The sequence below is a fragment of the Garra rufa genome, chromosome 1 (assembly GCF_049309525.1).
Source record: "Garra rufa chromosome 1, GarRuf1.0, whole genome shotgun sequence".
Classification (NCBI taxonomy): domain Eukaryota; kingdom Metazoa; phylum Chordata; class Actinopteri; order Cypriniformes; family Cyprinidae; genus Garra; species Garra rufa.
Genome location: NC_133361.1, coordinates 56,781,278 through 56,799,545, shown reverse-complemented (window position 1 = coordinate 56,799,545; position 18,268 = coordinate 56,781,278). Strand labels below are relative to the sequence as shown.

At 37.8% G+C, this 18,268-nt stretch overlaps 1 protein-coding gene across 4 annotated transcripts in view; it reads right to left on the bottom strand.

The window, feature by feature from the left end:
* LOC141337349 (uncharacterized) overlaps positions 1 to 18,268 on the bottom strand; it is a 34,465-nt gene that overhangs the window by 9,442 nt on the left and 6,755 nt on the right. For 2 of the 4 annotated variants that reach the window (XM_073843157.1, XM_073843165.1), the window contains exons 3-5: positions 9,082 to 9,502; positions 5,966 to 6,083; positions 1,121 to 1,189 (exon numbers count right to left, since the gene is read on the bottom strand). In XM_073843157.1, the coding sequence (XP_073699258.1) occupies positions 1,156 to 1,189; positions 5,966 to 6,083; positions 9,082 to 9,502 (573 nt within the window). In that variant the 3' untranslated portion in view covers positions 1,121 to 1,155. The remainder of the gene's footprint in view (positions 1 to 1,120; positions 1,190 to 5,965; positions 6,084 to 9,081; positions 9,503 to 18,268) is intronic. The other 2 variants (XM_073843149.1, XM_073843173.1) reach the window with 1 other exon arrangement.

Genomic DNA, 18,268 nt, shown 5'->3' with positions numbered 1-18,268 from the left:
AAGAAAGAAAGAAAGAAAGACAGAAAGACAAAAAGAAAGAAAGAAAGACAGAAAGAAAGAAAGACAGACAGAAAGAAAGACAAAAAGAAAAAGAAAGAAAGAAAGAAATTTAAACTTAAACAGTGAGCCTACAAATAAATAAACATCATAGGAATAAATAAGTAAATAAAGCACAATAAATAAATTAGCAAAAGACAATAAGTAAAACATAATAAATAAATAAAAAATAAAAGTTAAAACACAAATAAATTAAATAAATAAATAAAATAAATAAATAAATAAAATGTAAACAGTGAGTCTTTAGACAAACAAACCAAAACACAACAAATACATAAAACAATAATATAAATAAATAAAAAATACAAATAAATAAAACTAAATAAATAAAATACCATTAAACTTAAACAGTGAGTCTACAACCAAATTAATAAATAGTGATTTTACAAATAAAAAAATACATAAAATGTGACTACAAATAAACAAAATTGTGAATTTACAAATAAATAAAATGTATAAATAAATTGTTTCTTGACAAGTAAATAAATACTATAAATGAACAAATAAAATGTTAACTTTTCAATCAAATTGTGAATTAATTAATTGTGAGTTTGCAACTAAATAAACAGTCACATTATAAATAAAATAAATAGTGATTTTTACATAAATAAACATTAAATTATTAAATAAATCGATCAAAAAATTAATGCATTTCTAACTTGACTTTACAAAAAAGATTGACTTTACAAACCAACAAGCAAGCAAGCAAACAAACAAAATAATTAATTAAGACTAAAAATAAACAGTGAATCAAACAAGCAAAAAATAAAAATAAAAAAAATAAAACCAAACAAACAAATAAATAAATATTGATTTATTCAGATTTAGACAGGGTTGAAACAACAGAGTGAGCACATGACAGAATTTCATTTAGGGGTGAATTGTTTCTGCAACTCAGCATGGCAGGACACAAATTGTCGCTGAATAAGGAAAGTGAGTGGAAGGGAAGATATTCATGTTACACTGTGTGTGTGGGTGTCAGCACATGGTGATGATGGGGGAGGCCGAGGGGTGAGACTGTGGGGGGTGTCAGGGGGTCAAACTGAAGTAAATGATACCTTACCAGCGGTCTGACACAGGCATACTGCCTGCTGTTGTTTAAAGAGCTGTAAAGTCATTTGTGAACTCTATCCTGCAACGATAAAGGGCAGGAGCAGACGACATTATGTACAGACCAGTACTGTAGGGTTCTCACTATTGAGTCAACTTGATAATCTACAGCTACACACAGTGACTTCTACAAATGGGAACTGGAGAAATCATCTCAAATCACTGACTGAATTTACATGCACGATTGTGACAAAGCAGACTCTGTTCTGAAATCCAATGAGTCTGCTGTCTGAGGAAGCCTTTTTACTGAAATGAAACCTAATATAAGTGAACAATTGGGACATTTAAACATAGCATTCTTCATGTGAAGCGTGAACTCAATTATTCTCAATCGAGTTTGGCATTATCAAACTGCTCAATAAGGAATACTTTAAATACTTTTGTAACAAAAAAAATTAATAACATATTTGCAGGACTAAGTATCTTTATAAACCAATCTTTCTCTTAATTCTTCCTCCGTCTTTAACAGTCTTCATTTTGATAATTCACCCATGATGCCTTCAATTCTGCTTTAGGCAGCAGTAGTAATCATATACAGTCAAGCCCGAAATTATTCATACCCCTGGCAAATTCTGACTTAAAGTTACTTTTATTCAACCAGCAAGGTTTTTTTTTTTTTTGACCGGAAATTACACAGGCTTCTCCCAAAAGATAAGATGACGATGTACAAGAGGTATCATTGTGAGAAAAAATGATTACTCATCTTTTATTTACATTTGAACAAAAAGTGGCATGTCCAAAATTATTCATACCCTTCTCAATAATCAATAGAAAAGCCTTTATTGGCTATTACTGCAATCAAACGCTTCCTATAATTGCTGACCAACTTTTTGCATGTGTCCACTGATATTTTTGCCCATTCATCTGTAGCGATGAGCTCCAACTCTCCTTGCCATCACCCTGATCTTTAGCTCCCTCCACAGATTCTCAATTGGATTTAAGTCAGGACTCTGGCTGGGCCACTGCAAATCGTTAATGTTTTTGTCTGCTAACCATTTCTTCACCACTTTTGCTGTGTGTTTTGGGTCGTTGTCGTGCTGAAATGTCCACTGGTGCCCAAGGCCAAGTTTCTCTGCAGACTGTCTGATGTTGTTGTTGAGAATTTTGATGTATTGCTCCTTTTTCATGGTGCCGTTTACTGTGATTAGGTTCCCTGGTCCACCGGCTGAAAAACACCCCCAAAACATTAGGTTCTCATCACCATGTTTGACAGTGGGGATGGTGTCTTCCAACCCAGCGGGGGTCAGGGTCCGTCGGACTGTCTGCCTTGAGCTGTTGCGACCAGCAGAGCCCAGATTTATCAGGATGGCCTTGGTGGTGATCCTTGATCTTTTTTACATCTCTCACTATCCTCCTGGCCAGCACAGGTGTCACTTTTGGCTTTCAACCACATCCTCTGAGATTTTTCACAGTGCAAAATGTCTGTAGCCACTGGAACTTCAAAATATTTAGATATGGTCTTATAGCCCTTTCCTGACTTGTGAGCAGCCACATGACTGTCCACAAACCAACAGCAGTGAGCTTCTGTTGTTCACCTGTTGAGTTGATTAAAACAGCAGTTCCCAATGAATCAGGGTAACTAGGATGCTTTAGAACAGCTTGGACTATTTGGAATGGTATAGAACTTTGGATTTTCCCATAGACTGTGACAGTTTGCAAAGGGTGTGAATAATTCTGGACATGCCACTTTTTGTTCAAATGTAAATAAAAGCTGAGAAATATTTTTTTCCACAATGATGCCTCTTGTACATCGTCTTATTATCTTTTGGGAGAAGCCTGTGTAATTTCCGGGCAAAAAAACAAAAACAAAAAAAAAAAAAAAACCTGCAGGTTGAATAAAAGTAACTTTACTGTAAGTCAGAATTTGCCAGGGGTATGAATAATTTTGGGCTTGACTGTATATGCCCAATAATTTGGTTTTCATGTAAATGCAAATTTTTACATTTACAACTTACTTCAAAATGTAATTTCCTGTCAGTTTTTTGTTGCACATGTAAACCCATTCAAAGATACTATTTAAGGGAATGACAATTATGCAGGAAATGTACACTACTATTCAAAAGTTTGGGGTCAGAAAGTTTGTGTGTGTGTGTGTGTGCGCGTCTCTGTTGTCTCTTCTGCTCATCAAGACTGCATTTATTTGATCAAAAATTCAGTAAAAACAGTAATACTGTGAAATATTATTACAATTTAAAATGTTTTCTGTTTGAATATGTTGTCAAATCTAATTTATTCCTGTGATGCAAAGCTGATTTTTTTATCATCATTACTCCAGTCTTAAGTGTCACATGTTCCTTCACAAATGGCTCTAATATGATGATTTGGTACTCAAACTATAAAGCTATTATTTTTATTATTATTATCATCATCAACAATGTTAAAAACTTCATATTTTTGTGGAAACCATGACACATTTTATTTTTCAGGATCCTTAGATGAATATAAAGATAAAAGAACAGCATTTGTTGAAATAGAAATGTTTGTGTGTAATTATTATAAATGTCTTTAATGCCACTTGAGAAATGACTAAGAATGCTGAGATTATTATTTTTTTATTTATGGATCGCAATCGTAATTTGTTAAGACTTATGTTTGAATCATTCTGATGAAAGAACAAATAAATTTAACAAAATCAACAGTCATCTCTTGAGTTTTGTACTCTAAATTCACACTTTATAATGATAGACCGCTTTAGACGTCCTACTAACTTTAAAGGGATAGTTGACCCAAAAATGAAAATTGTCACCTTGGTTCATCTTCAGAACGCAAATTAAGATATATTTGATGAATTCCGAGAACTATCTGATCCTGCATAGAAAAGCAACGCAACTGACATGTTCAAGGCTCAGAAAGGTAGTAAAGACATTGTTAAAATAGTCCATGTGACATGAGTGGTTCAACCGTAATGTTATGAATCTACGAGAATATTTTTTGTGCACAAAGAAAACCAAAATAATGACTTCATTCAATGATTTCTTCTCTTCCTGAGACAGTCTGCCACCTTTATCAAGAGTACCGCAATGCAATAAAGTCATTCTTTTTGATATCTTTGCGTAATTTCTCATAACATTATGGTTGAACCACTGATGTCACATGGACTATTTTAACAATGTCTTTACTACCTTTCTGGACCTTGAATGTGCTGTCTATGCAGGCTCAGAAAGCTCTCAGATTTCATAAAAAAAATATCGTAATTTGTGTTCTGAAGATGAACAAAGGGATAGTTCACCCAAAAATGAAATGTTCAACCAAAAGACATTCTACTGAGTATAAAGTACATGTCAACCTATTCCACTAACCCCAACAGTCTAGTAGTACTTTAATAAGAGTTGGTTGACATGTAGTTGTAAAGTTACTTGTAGTGTATGTTTACACAACAGCAATGTATTAAAAAAAGAAAAGTGTTTCCTTTGTGTTTTTGAAAAGTTTTGTGTGCAGATCCCCGTACACATGGATCAATGTAAATGATTAAAAATGTTGTATTATTCATGCCAGGCCAGTAGATGGCGATGCTACTTATAAAATAGTCCACGTGACATCAGTGGTTCAACTTTAATTTTATGAAGCTATGAGACTTTTTGTGCACAAAGAAAACAAATATAATGACTTTATTCAACGATTCAATTCTAAAAGCTTCGTAAAACTGTGGTTGAGCCACTGATGTCACATGAACCATTTTACTGATGTCCTTACTTCCTTTCTGGGCCTTGAATGTGTCAGTTGTGTTGCTGCCTATGCAGGGTCAGAAAACTCTCGGATTTCATCAAAAATATCTTCATTTTTGTTCTGAAGGTCTTACCAGTTTGGAACGTCACGAGGATGAGTAAATAATGAGAATTTTACTTTTTGGGCAAACTATCCCTTTAATCATATAGTTTTTAAAAAACTTGCACTTTGAAACCTATTTTCAAAAGTTTGTGTTTCAAAAGTTTTCATGCTCTCAAAAAGTGTATGTCGTGTAAATCGATGGCCAAAACATATAAAAGGTTTTCCGTTTTTAGTTGAAAATGGTGTCATGTAAACATGTCTAAAGCAGACTATCCAAATATTTCAGCTCAAGTTTTATTTTTAGTTCAGATGCCCAACTGCTCAATCTATATGTCTTATCAAGCAAACAAACCGCACCCACCCCAAGGCAAAGTGTGCCTGAACCTCCAGACAAACCTTGAGCCCCCGCGAGTGCCCCTGACAGTCTGCTGTAGATATGAGCACTGCTGTAAACATCTATCTCACCCTCCTTATCCAAACAACACCCACAGTGAGCGCTGGGGTGGGATGTGTATTATACCGCTACAAATCGCCCAAAATTTCAAGGAGCAATGACAAAAACTGTCCTCAAAACAGAACATGCCCCCCAAACTACTACATTTTTCACATTTACATCTGCAAGACGTAGTTTGCTCATCTGCAATATGTCTACTGGACCTTTCCTATCAGATGTCAAATAGACGTCTATTAGATGTGTTTAAGATGTTCATGATTTAGAATGAATGTAAAACTGATATCTTACAGACGTCTGCCAGATGTAAATGTGCTATCTGAGAAAATACACTGTGCAAGTTTGTTCAGTAACTGGAGGATATTTAACAACCCTAAAACTTTTGCACTGTAGAGTCACTAAAAAGTGTGATTCTGCATACTTCAAAGGGGAGGCTTCGCATACTTCACATACACACGTCACATGCTTAAAATGCTGTTCAATTCAAGCATTTCTAGATTAAGTGCAAAACAGTGAAATGTTGATTTACGAGAAGCTGTTGCTTCAGTGGATGGATTGAGGGAGAAGGGAAATACTGACCTTTGCTCCTCTTCCATCTCCTCCTTGGTCATTCGCTTCTCAAACTTGGTGGTCCTCTTATCACCGGGCACGACTTCTAGGGTCTCGACCTCATCTGTCAGTAAAGCAGCTGCCACATCTGGAAGAGACCATGATATCAGATTTAACATTGACCTGACGAAAAGTGATTAAGTGGACTTGAACATTGCAGTTTTTGAAAACGTTTCGTTGCTACCAATAAGTACAGATCACTGCAGTTTTCAACAGAAATTAACACTAGAGGCGGTAAAACAGTGAGCACTTGTAATAGTTTTCATACACAGCTATGATTACAGCTTCATATGTTTGGCTTTCTGGACGTAGCAAACTTGCTCTGTAGCTCAGCTGGCTTGGAATTGAAACTTAGGATGTGAAATCCTTGGGTACAAATCCCATTAAAACATAACATCACGATGAAAGAGCTGAACGGACATTTCAAGTCAGAACTGCGGCGATGCATACAAAACCAACGCCACATAAAACGTGCCACATGTACGTTCATCAGTTTTTGGGAAAAAATAAATAAATCGCATACGTCACAAAAAGTACATGGTGGTACGCATTTTGCATCTCGCTAAAAAGTTTCCTCAGGTACATTTTCATCATGAGATTCATAGAATCCTGAAAAAAAAAACAACAACACTTTAAATAGTTTTTAAATATTGATAATAATCAACTTTCTTGAGCAACAAATCATGATATTAGACTGATTTCTGAAAAATCATGTGACACTGAAGACTGGAGTTTAACTTTAACAACACAGGAATGAATTACATTATAAAATGTATTACAAAACTTTTAGTTTACTTTTAGTTACATTTATGCCAGGCTTGTATGGTAATTATTTCTCATGTGGATGTAAGTTGTTTTTCAACATTTACAGGCGTTAGTCTGATTTTATTGCCTTCCGAATCCAGAATGTCAGTTTCTCTCTCACCACCTGGTTAAAAATCCAAATGACCTTTTTTTTTTTAAAGACAAACACCAAGGTTGTGTGGTAATCTAATTTCCGTTTGAATCCACATCTGAGTTTACAAGAAGAAATCAATTCAAAATTCACTGTTTAAAGGCCTTTCCACACTGAGCACGATGCAAAAACGCGAGGCGAATCGCTGACAAATGGTGCTTTCACACCACATAATATATAATATAACAGTCATATGTCTGTTTGCTTTCATATTTAATGTGTAGAACAGTAGAAAAATGTTTCAGTCATTTTTTTTAACACTCTGGACACTCTGACTGATATAACACTCGCGCATGTGGATGAAAACGGACAGTGTTCTCCTCCAGATCACATAATTAAAGAATTAACAGAAATGATATTAAGAACAGGTGAGAATAACCATCTGTTCTCAGATGTGATGATAACAAGAGCGTATCCTCTTCTCTCTAGGAATACTCTTCTTCTGTGTTTGTTTATACTGATTTTCGAAACAACGCCACCACTCTCGTCCTTTTGTGCAAGCATATGACATTTTATTCACAGCAGACTGTCATGCGATTGGCCCTTTTGAGCAATAAATCACCGTCTGAATGAATTATGACTAAGGTGCCATGTAAATGTATTTTTCACAGAGGTCCACATGAGAAACAATTACCATCTCAATAGGGCTTTTGTCCCCATAATGGTGTAGTTACAGCGTCTATCAGCAGAGGCTAGCTGCTAAAAGTGAAAAGCCTGTAAAACCAAATGTCAAATACTTGTTTCCTGTCTACCTGTTCCTTATCTTGATACACAAACCAGTATGAAAGTGTCTGTATTATCCTGAAGGATCAGACGACAAGACAGGAAGGGCAGACAATCTTCCATGACACTGCACCCTGTTCCTAACCCAGATTAACATCCTATCAGGTCTAATCCACTTGCAGGCCTGTCAAGACATTGGCACTGGCAGCTTGGAAGTCTTTATATTAAATCACGGATAAACACTGTTGTGCACATGCTGTTAGAGGCTGAAGCCTGTTTCACACACCTCACATCTGCTGCTGAAACTAGCTCTGCTTTTATAATTCATAAACTGACCTGTTTGCAAATGAGGGTTATGTCTGAGCACATCAACTGATGTCTGAATGTAAATGCAAAAGTCCGCAACCTAGAGGCCAATGTACCGCTGGGAGAACAAAGGAAGTGTGTGACCAGGACCCAGTTACAGATTGGCGTCAGTTTACAGCCGGCGAGCACAAAGCTCCAGTGTGTGTGAGTGGGTCACCCTGTGAGCGTTTATCTCTGTGAGCACTCACAGCCCTGTTCTGAAAAAAAAAAAAAAAACTTGCTCTTACGGAGCATAATGAAACCTGCTGCTTAGAGAGCCATGGGCAGATACGACAAGAAAATGAAAGATTAAATACAGAAGACTAGGATCTAAACAAATATATACACACTGCTGCTGAAACGTTTGGGATCAGTGCGATTTGTTTAAAAAAAAAAAAAAGTATTTTATGCTCATCAGATTTCCATTTATTTGATCAAAAGTACAGAAAAAAGTAATATTATGAAATACTTTTGCAAAATAACAGTCTTTTATTTTAATATACCTTAAAATATAATTTATTTCTGTGATGCAAAGCTGAATTCTCATCAGCCATGACTCCACTCTTCAGTGTCACATGATCCTTCAGAAATCATTCTAATATGCTGATTTATTACTTTTATTATCAGTGTTGGAAACAGTTGTGCTGCTTAATATTTTTTGGAACCTTTGATACTTTTTTCAGGATTCTTTGATGAATAAAAAGTTAAAAAGAACAGCATTTATTCAAAATAAAAAAAAATCATTTCTAACCATATAAGTTTTTACTATCACTTTTTTAATCAATTTGACACATAAATGCATAAAAGTATTATTTATATAAAAAAGAGAAAGAACTCCAAACTTTGAATGAAGCGTTTGTTGCAAAAGTTTTATTTATCAAAGAATCCTGAAAAAAGTATCACAGGTTCCAAAAAGATATTAAGCAGCAAAACTGTTTCCAATACCGATAATAAATCAGCATATTAGAATGATTTCCCAAGGATCATGCGACACTGAATACTGGATTGTAAATTGCATTAACATTTCACAATATTACAGTTTTTCTGTATTTACCATCCATACCATTATTCTCTAGGACCTCTGGAAAGACCTCTGGAAGGGATTCGGCTGCTGGTGAGGCTTCAGGGATGGGCAGAGGTGCTGTTTCTGGGGCTGGTGCAGATGGTTCCTCTGCAATGGGTGCTGGCTCTGGTTCAGGGGTTGATACAAAAACTGGTTCTGGGGTGGGTGGAGACGTTGTTTCTGGGGTGAGCACTGATACTGGTTCAGGGGTGGCCACTTCTGGGACTGGTTCAGGCACTGGTTCTGGTTCTGGAACAGACTCCTTCACTGTTTCAGGCACTGGCTCTTCTACTGGTTCTGGTGATGAGGCGAGTACTTGCTCAGGCACTGGTTCTGGCACAGGGACGGGCTCTTCCACAGGTGCAGATTCTACGACTGCTTTAGGTACAGGCTCGGGCTCGGGTTCAGGTTCTGGAGCTGCCTGTAGAGATTAGAAGTAGAGAGAAAGATTAACATTTTAAAATGTTTTAACAAATCATTCTAGGTAATTTAGATAGAGTTGATAATGCTGTAAATACAAGGTGTGATGAATTCAGGTTAATAGGTAGGCTAATAGTTGCTCTAAAAAAAATAAAATGTCTCCTTGAATTAATTTAAATGTATATTCATTACTTTACTCAAATTAAGTCATTTTTCTGACAAAATAATGCTTGGTTTGGATTTTCTTATGTAGAAACATGCGCTTATTATGTGGGACATTAGAAACAAAACAAAACAATACTCAAAACAAAACAAAAACAAAATCCAGAACAGTCCAAGACCCAGAACAAAAAAAAAAAAAAAAAAAAAAATAAACCCAAACCCTGAACAAAACCTAGCACAAAACAAAACCCACAACACAAAACAAAAACATAAGAAATCAAACTCCACAACAAACTCAAGACTCAGAATAAAATAATATCCAGGACAAAACCCTAATCCCAGAATAAAATCCTGAAACAAAACTCTAAACCCTGAACAAAACCCATAACAAACCAAAGCCTAGAACAAATTCCAAACAAAACAAAACCGTGAACAAAACCCCACTTAAAACAAACCCATAACAAAACAAAACCCATAACAAACCAAGACTTGGAACAAAACAAAACCAAGGTCTAAAACAAACCCCCAATCCCTGAACAAAATCCTGAAACAAAATCTAAGCCCTGAACAAAACCAATAACAAACCAAAGCCTAGAACAAATTCCAAATAAAACAAAACAGTGAAACAAAACCCCACTTAAAACAAACCCATAACAAAACCCAGAACAAAACAAAACCCATAACAAACCAAGACTTAGAACAAAACAAAACCAAGGTCTAAAACAAACCCCCAATCCCTGGACAAAATCCTGAAACAAAAATCTAAAATCAGAACAAAAACCCAAACCCTGAACAAAACGCAAAACAAAACCCATAACAAACCAAGGCCTACAACCAAACTCCAAACAAAACGGAGAACAACACTCTACACCAGGGGTCATCAAACTTGATCCTGGAGGGCCGGTATCCTGCAGAGTTTAGCTCCAACTTGCCTCAACACACCGGCCTAGAAGTTTCAAGTATACCTATTAAGACCTTGATAAGCTGGTTCAGGTGTGTTTGATTAGGGTTGGAGCTGAACTCTGTAGGACACTGGCCCTCCAGGACCGAGTGTGGTGACCCCTGCTCTAAACCTAGAACAGAACCCACAACAAACCAAAGCCTAGAACAAATTCCAAACAAAACAAAACCGTGAACAAAACCCCACTTAAAACAAACCCATAACAAAACCCATTACAAACCAAGACTTAGAACAAAACAAAACCAAGGTCTAAAACAAACCCCAATTAAAACCCTAAACCCTGAACAAAACCCAGAATAAACCAAGGCCTAGAACAAAATAAACAAAAAAACAAAAAACAAAAACAAAACCAAACGAGACTCAAAAGAAACCAAATTGAAAATCTCATTCATACATTGCAGTTCCACTTGGGAGCCACTAAATTCAAACATTCATCTCAGCAGTGAACAGCAAATTCAGAGCTTCATTCCCCATGTGGCTGGTGTAGAGTGCCTTCATGACAGCTGTCATCTGCAGTCTGTCGTCCTGCCTCTCCTGCCTTAAAATGCACCTGTCCATGACAAGAACACAAAGCTCCTACTTCTTCTGACTAACCCTCGTCCAAACCCACTTCACTGCTTCTGCCGCTCATTGAAGCTCTTAGCTCAACGGCTTACATACACTCCCAGAAGCCTGCGAGAAACAGGTGTCTTACAACCACCAAGTGACCTCCTGACCACTCATGGTGGTTAAGAATCGGAGGCTAGAGGGCAGAAAGAACAGCGTAAAAACTTTCAGATTCAATCCAAGGGAGTGCTGGAAATATCGGTTTAAAAATCCTTTTAGTAGCCACTTTTTAGGGTGTGAATAGATTTGAATTTGAAACCAATACTAATACCTAACACTACCATACTCTGTGACATGGCCTCAGCTGTACTGCAGCACCACCTTACACCATCCAGGAGCAAAGTGGAGACTGGGTTGAATTGAATTGGAGTCTGTACGGATTAAGGTTATCCAGAGAGGTTAAATTTAGGATTAACTGTAGATTTGTGTTGTTATTAGATTAGGTGACTCAGAATGGCAACAACAAGCTGGTAAAAGAGAATGACCGTAAGAATGACAGCAATACTAACAGAACACCACAAATACAAGACCATGTTAAGACTCTGATGTTATAGCCTGTAGATATGGATTGCTTTTGTGCATTTTAATCATCCACTGGATGAGGATAATGCATGGCTAAACATGTCAAGACAGCTGCTACCAGAATAGCAACTCTATTCCCTCTCTGAAACCAAACTTTATTGCTTCAAGAATGTTGGCATCCACTGACCACCAGCAGATTGTGCATTCCATCTCACACATGCACACAAGTGGCTGTGAAGTAACCCTCAAATCCCACTGACAAACTGATGAAATAGAATCTGCTACTGGATTCTAGAGTTGAGAAACAAAAAGGCACCAAGTACAACAGAAGCAAATGCAAAAAGACAAGGCACACCTTGTAATTGTATAATAATACCATTACCAGTAAAAAAATCCTCAACCATATTACATTGTTCATTTGACAAGCAATGTAGAAACTTGGCACATTAAAAGGAACATTCCAAGTTCAGAGTCAGCATTAAAGACATGCCGTTGATCACCACAGAAAACAAGTTTGACAACAATCAGAATGAGAGTTTTTGAGGCAAACCACTGCAATACAATATACACTATGGACGAAAGTATTGGGACATCTGACCATTACATCAATTGGGACTTTATTGACATTGCATTCTAAATCCAATGGTCCCCCTTCGCAGCTGTAACAGTTTCTACTCTTCGGTGGCTTTACTCAAGATTTTGGGCCATTTCTGAACAGATTTTTGCCTATTCATCCGGTAGAGCATTTGTGAGGTCAGGCACTGATGTCGGACAAAGACGTGGCTCGCAATATCCGTTCTAGTTCATCCCAAAGGTGTTTGATGAGTTTAAGGTCAGGAATCTGTGCAGGTCAGTTAAGTTCTTCCATGCTAAAGTCATCCAACCATGGCTTTATGGACCTTGCTTTGTGCACTAGGGAATAGACAAGATGGAATAGAAAATTGACTTCCCCAAACTGTTCCCTCATGCATAGCATTGTCCAAAATGTCTTGATATGCTGAATCATTGAAGGGATAGCTCACCCAAAAATGAAAATCACCTCATGATTTATTCACCCTCAAGCCATCCTAAGTGTATATGACTTTCTTCTTTCAGACGAAAACAATCAGAGTTATATTTAAAAATGTCCTGGCTCTTCCAAGCTTTAAGGGTTGCTCCACCCAAAAATGAAAATTTTGTCATTGATCACTTCGTTCCAAACCCGTACAAGCTTTGTGGTTGTCCCATTGACTGCGAAGTAAATAACACTGTCAGGGACAAGAAAAGTGTGAAAGACGTCATCAAAACTGCCTAATGGTTAGAGAGTCGGACTTGTTATCCAAAGGTTCGAGTCTCAGGTCCGACAGAGATTGTAGGTGGGGGGAGTGAATGTACAGCACTCTCTCCACACTCAATACCACGACTGAGGTGAGTCCCTTGAGCAAGGCACCGTGACCGAATCCCAACAAATATGGCTACCCACTGTTTAAAAAAAAAAAAACAACAAAAAAAACAACAACAACTGTATAATCCCTAATCTCACACGTTCATGAGAGAGTATTGTTCCAGCAGATGAAATAGGACGTAGGCGTAGCGTAAACTCTGGTGAGAAGAGATGAACAAAGTATCACAGAGAATAGAGCAAAACAAAAATGAGTATTTTCCTTTACAAATGTTGGAGGATTTCAAAATAAGCCAAGTACAGATTGGTTTTCCTTTGCTGTAAACAAAACTTGTTTTTTTGTGAGATCATTATATTCTCATCGGAGCTTACGCTACACCTACATCCATCATTTAATGGAAAGAGAGTACGACAGTTAGCGGAAGCTAGAGATTATGATTTATAGTTTTAAATATGAATATTTTTCTCAAACAAATGCATCGATTCACTTCAGAAGGCCTTTCCCTGGTGAAAAAAACCCCAGCTAAAACCAGCCTAGGCTGGTTGGCTGGTTTTAGCTGCTGGTTTTAGCTGGTCAACCAGCCTGGTTTTAGCTGGTCGGCAGGCTGGTTTTAGAGCTAAAGCCAGCTACTTCCAGCTTAAACCAGCCAACCAGCTGTTTTTTTCAGCAGGGTTATCAACCCCCTGGAGCCTTGTAGAACACTTTTTATGGTGGATGGATGCACTTTATTGGACATTCACTGCCATTATAAAGCTTGGAAGAGCCAGGACATTTTTGAATACATCTCCAATTGTATTTGTCTGAAAGAAGAAAGTCATATACACTTAGAATGGCTTGAGGGTGAAAAATCATGGAGTAATTTTAATTTTTGGGTGAACTATCCATTTAAGATTTCCCTTCACTGGATGTAAGGGGCCTTACCCCTTAAAAACAGCCCTATAACATTATCTATCCTCAACCAGTCTTTACAGTTGGCACAATGCACTCAGGCAGGTAACATTCTCCAGAATCATCAGACTGGCAAACAGAAAAGTGTAATTCTTTACTCCACAGAACAGGTATCCACTGCTCCAGAGTCCAGTGGTGGCTTGCTTTATAACACTATCCAATGATTGGCATTGTACTTGGTGATGTGAGGCTTGTAAGCAACTGCTCAGCCATAGAAATCCATTCCATGATGCAATTCAGTTTGATCTGCCACAATTGACCCTTCAGTGGGAGCTTGATTGACAGGCGATTTGACCAATCATAATGCAGAATCTGCCATTTTGGCCAACAAACAAACCATACTGGAGAGTAGATTAACATTGGTGGACTTGAACTTGAAAAATGCGTCTATTGACATCTTTCCACGGTTGATATGAACCAAGATATCTTCTGATGTTCAGTCACGTTTATTTTGTGCTATAACTAGTAGTAAGAGATGCACGGTTCACATGTCGCTTGAACTGAGGCGCTACAGCGATCTGCCACAACACATTAAAGAGCCACAACATAAAATTTATTCTTTGAATTTATTTAAAAACGTGTTTAATATCAAAAGTAACCTACTCTGCCTTGTCTTTTGCCATGTTGTCAATGTCCTCTTTGCTCCACAATGTATTTTTCATGATGGGTGGGGTGAGAGTGCCATGGCTTGTCAGACAAAAAAAAAGGGGGGGGGGGGTCTTTTGCGTAGGGCTAATTTCAACACATTTAAAGCCAGAACTATCCATTTTACAACATGAAATCAACATCTCAATGTTTTTGAATCCAAAAAAGTCACCTAATGTCTCACAGCATTCCCAAGACGTAAACACATCAAAGACAGTGAGGGAATTAGGGCAGCTTGAGACGGATTCTTCCTCGCGGTGATGACTGCCAACAGTCCATTAGCCCCTGATGCTCTTAGAAAGCGTGAACAACCTGTGAGGATGTCAGACGGCATGCAATGCCATCCCGGGCATAACTGTCATCTCAGATCCTCTTTCAGTGGATGATGGCAAATCTATATTTGATGCCACCACATATGGAGGTCAGGGTGAGAATACACGCAACGCTAAATTTGACATATCACCTAAGACAAACGGATCCTGAAAGGATTTACAGAGGCTTTATGCTTTATACATGTCCCTGGAGTCACCCATATACAATAAACTGTTAAAGTAAACTGTCAAAAATATATTAAACGCATAGTTCTGACTGACACAGCAGCATAAATTGTGCCTTTTTTATTTGATGGGCAAGATTCTTTTCTTTTAATGTCAGTTATTCATGTAAAGACCTTATTTAGACGTTTTTGACTATTTCCATTTTTCAAGCAAGAAGATAATCAATTTACATTAGTTTAACATCTTATCGAAGGCAGTGGGCCAAAGCATCTCAACTAGAATAAGCTCTCATTGTTTCACTCCTTTATGGAAAACGTTTGCACTGAATGAATTCTCCACAAACCCTTTAACTCCGCTTTGAATTCTTACAAAAAGGCCATTGTGTCATGAGGCCAAAGTTGTCACATACAGTCAGTGTCTGCCTACTAGCATAACTAGCATACTGTACCGCACCATTGTTTAGTTAAGAGACATCACCGCTTGTGACTGAAAGGGCAAGACAGAGATTGTGGATGTGTTCCGAACCCTATAAAGCTTAGTTAAAGGAGTAGTTCACTTCCAGAACAAAAATTTACAGATAAATTACTTACCCCCTTATCATTCAAGATGTTCATGTCTTTCTTTCTTCAGTCGAAAAGTAATTATGTTTCTTGAGGAAAACATTTCAGGAATTATCTCCATATAGTGGGCTTCAATGGTGACCCCAAGTTTGAACTTCCATTTCGTTTTGCTAGGTAAGACCATTCTTCCTCGGCTGGGATAATTTAGAGCCGTTTGAAGCTGCATTTAAGCTGCATTTTGGAAGTTCAAACTTGGGGGAACCATTGAAGTCCGCTATATGAAGATAATTCCTGAAATGTTTTCCTCAAGAAATATTATTTCGTATTGATTGAAGAAAGAAAGACATGAACATCTTCGATGACAAGAGGGTGAGTAAATTATCAGTCAGTTTTTGTTCTGGAACTGAACTTCTCTTTTAAGGCCCAAGTTACTTAATTTTGAATGCAAGTAGAACCAAATATAACACTCAACACTGACTGTACATCTCAAACATCTCATTTAAAACCTACTGTGAAATGTTTTAACAAATGCCCTTTACTTTTCCAGAATTCTTCAGGCAAATATGAAGTTCACTGAGGATGTAACTAAACATCAACATCCCAATCAGTTCAACTCACACCTAGAGGAAATCAATCAAGTCAATGTTTGCACAGATCACTGAAAAAGGAAGTTAACAGCAACAGGCCAAAATTCCAAACCAGCAAAGTCAGAGGAAAGCCGGACCAATCAGCAGGCAGATGGACGGATTCCACAGCAGACTGCTGTTAGGAGCCTGACTGGCGTGGAGACAGAAACAAACTACTGAGGAATGTTCTTGAGCGCTCGCCCTGTTTCAGATGCTCATGGTCTGCATATTCAACACTGACGTCTTTGGTTTTAAATTAACCTTGCCGTTCAGCCACTCATTCACATGTTATGTTCCAGCCTAAATAACCGAAACAAGCTCTGCGTTGGAGGACATAGTTTTTTGCTGACTACATCCGGTGTTGAACTCTTGTTGGCGGCACCTCAGAGCAGATTGGTACAGCTTTCCCCTTTGAGGCTTTCCCTCTGAATACACATTGCCATGTAAGGAAGGTAAAACACTCCGAACAAATGAAACCTGAGGAGCTGAGAACAGGAATCGTCAAATTGTTGAGAAAGAGCCCAAAAAGGAACGGGGAAGAAAGATAAACCTAAAATTGACGCAATTAGTCAGCCCCTGAAGCAAGAGTGATTTAGGTCATATGCCTCACTTTAGATACTGTTCTGTTGTATTCAAATTGTCATTTTTTGGACATATTCCTTTTTGATTCCTTTAACTGGTTCAGGTGCTTAAAAATAAGACTATACTCTCAGAAATTAAGGTACAAAAGCTTTACCTAAGGGGGCCATTTTGATACCTTGAGTGTGTTCACACTTGTAATATTTGGTTCGATTAAAACAAACTCTGGTGCAATTGCTCTGTTAGTGTGGTTCATTTGAGTAAGTGTGAACCCAAGTCTGAACCCTTGTGGGCACCAAACAAGCAGACAGAGACGAAAAAAAAAAAAAAAAAGATGGTTCTTGGTCCGTTCCAAACGGTCTTTGGTGCGGTAATAAGATATGAACGCAAGACAGACCAAATATTTCTAAACGAACCAAAAACAGGAAGCAATGTCGCTATACGACATGATTTCATAAAGGGAACAAGCAGAGTACCCAAACAAAATGAGGGCAGAGAGCAAACATCCCTCCTGAAAAAAACAGCTAACGCCAGCCTAGGCTGGTTGGCTGATCGTAGCTGGTTTAAGCTGGAAGTAGCTGGTTTTAGCTGGTCTCCCAGCCTGGCCAGGCTAGGAAAGTGGCCAAAAGCCCTCTAAAACCAGCCTGATGACCAGCTATGACCAGCTAAAACCAGCCTAGGGATGGAGCAACGAGGAGTTAAAGTGTCTTTTATCAGCTCTTTGTGAGTGAAAATAGGTGAAAATAAATTCATAAACACACAAACAATGAGCGCGCTTAGTCCAGCAGACGGCATTAGTTGTATTCGGGTTAAGTCGAATGCACCTTTTCCTTTTGTTCGTAGTGTTCGTTGAGTTCCGTCACAAAATATACGTTACTCAACCCGACCAATCAGGTTTTGAATGTATCACTAGGACTTTAGGCTTGGTATCTTTAGATTCGCTGTCAAAAATGGCAGTGTGAACGCTAAGCGGACCAGGACCAAATGTATCATTTTCCTTTTTCGCCCAGACCAAATGAACCAAACGAACCGAACAAGTGTGAACACACCCTTAAAGGAACATATTAGCACTTAAAGTCTACATATCAGAACCTAATAGGTACAAAAGTTTACCTTCTGAAAATGTACTTCCCTAGTGGTACCTTTTGTACCTTTATTTCTGAGAGTGTATGACAGAGTGCACACTCTGCGGCATTGGTTTACCAACCAAAAGCAGAACAAAACATCCGATTATGAGGCGTGAAATGACAAAATAGCAGATAAACAACGTACAGAGTCA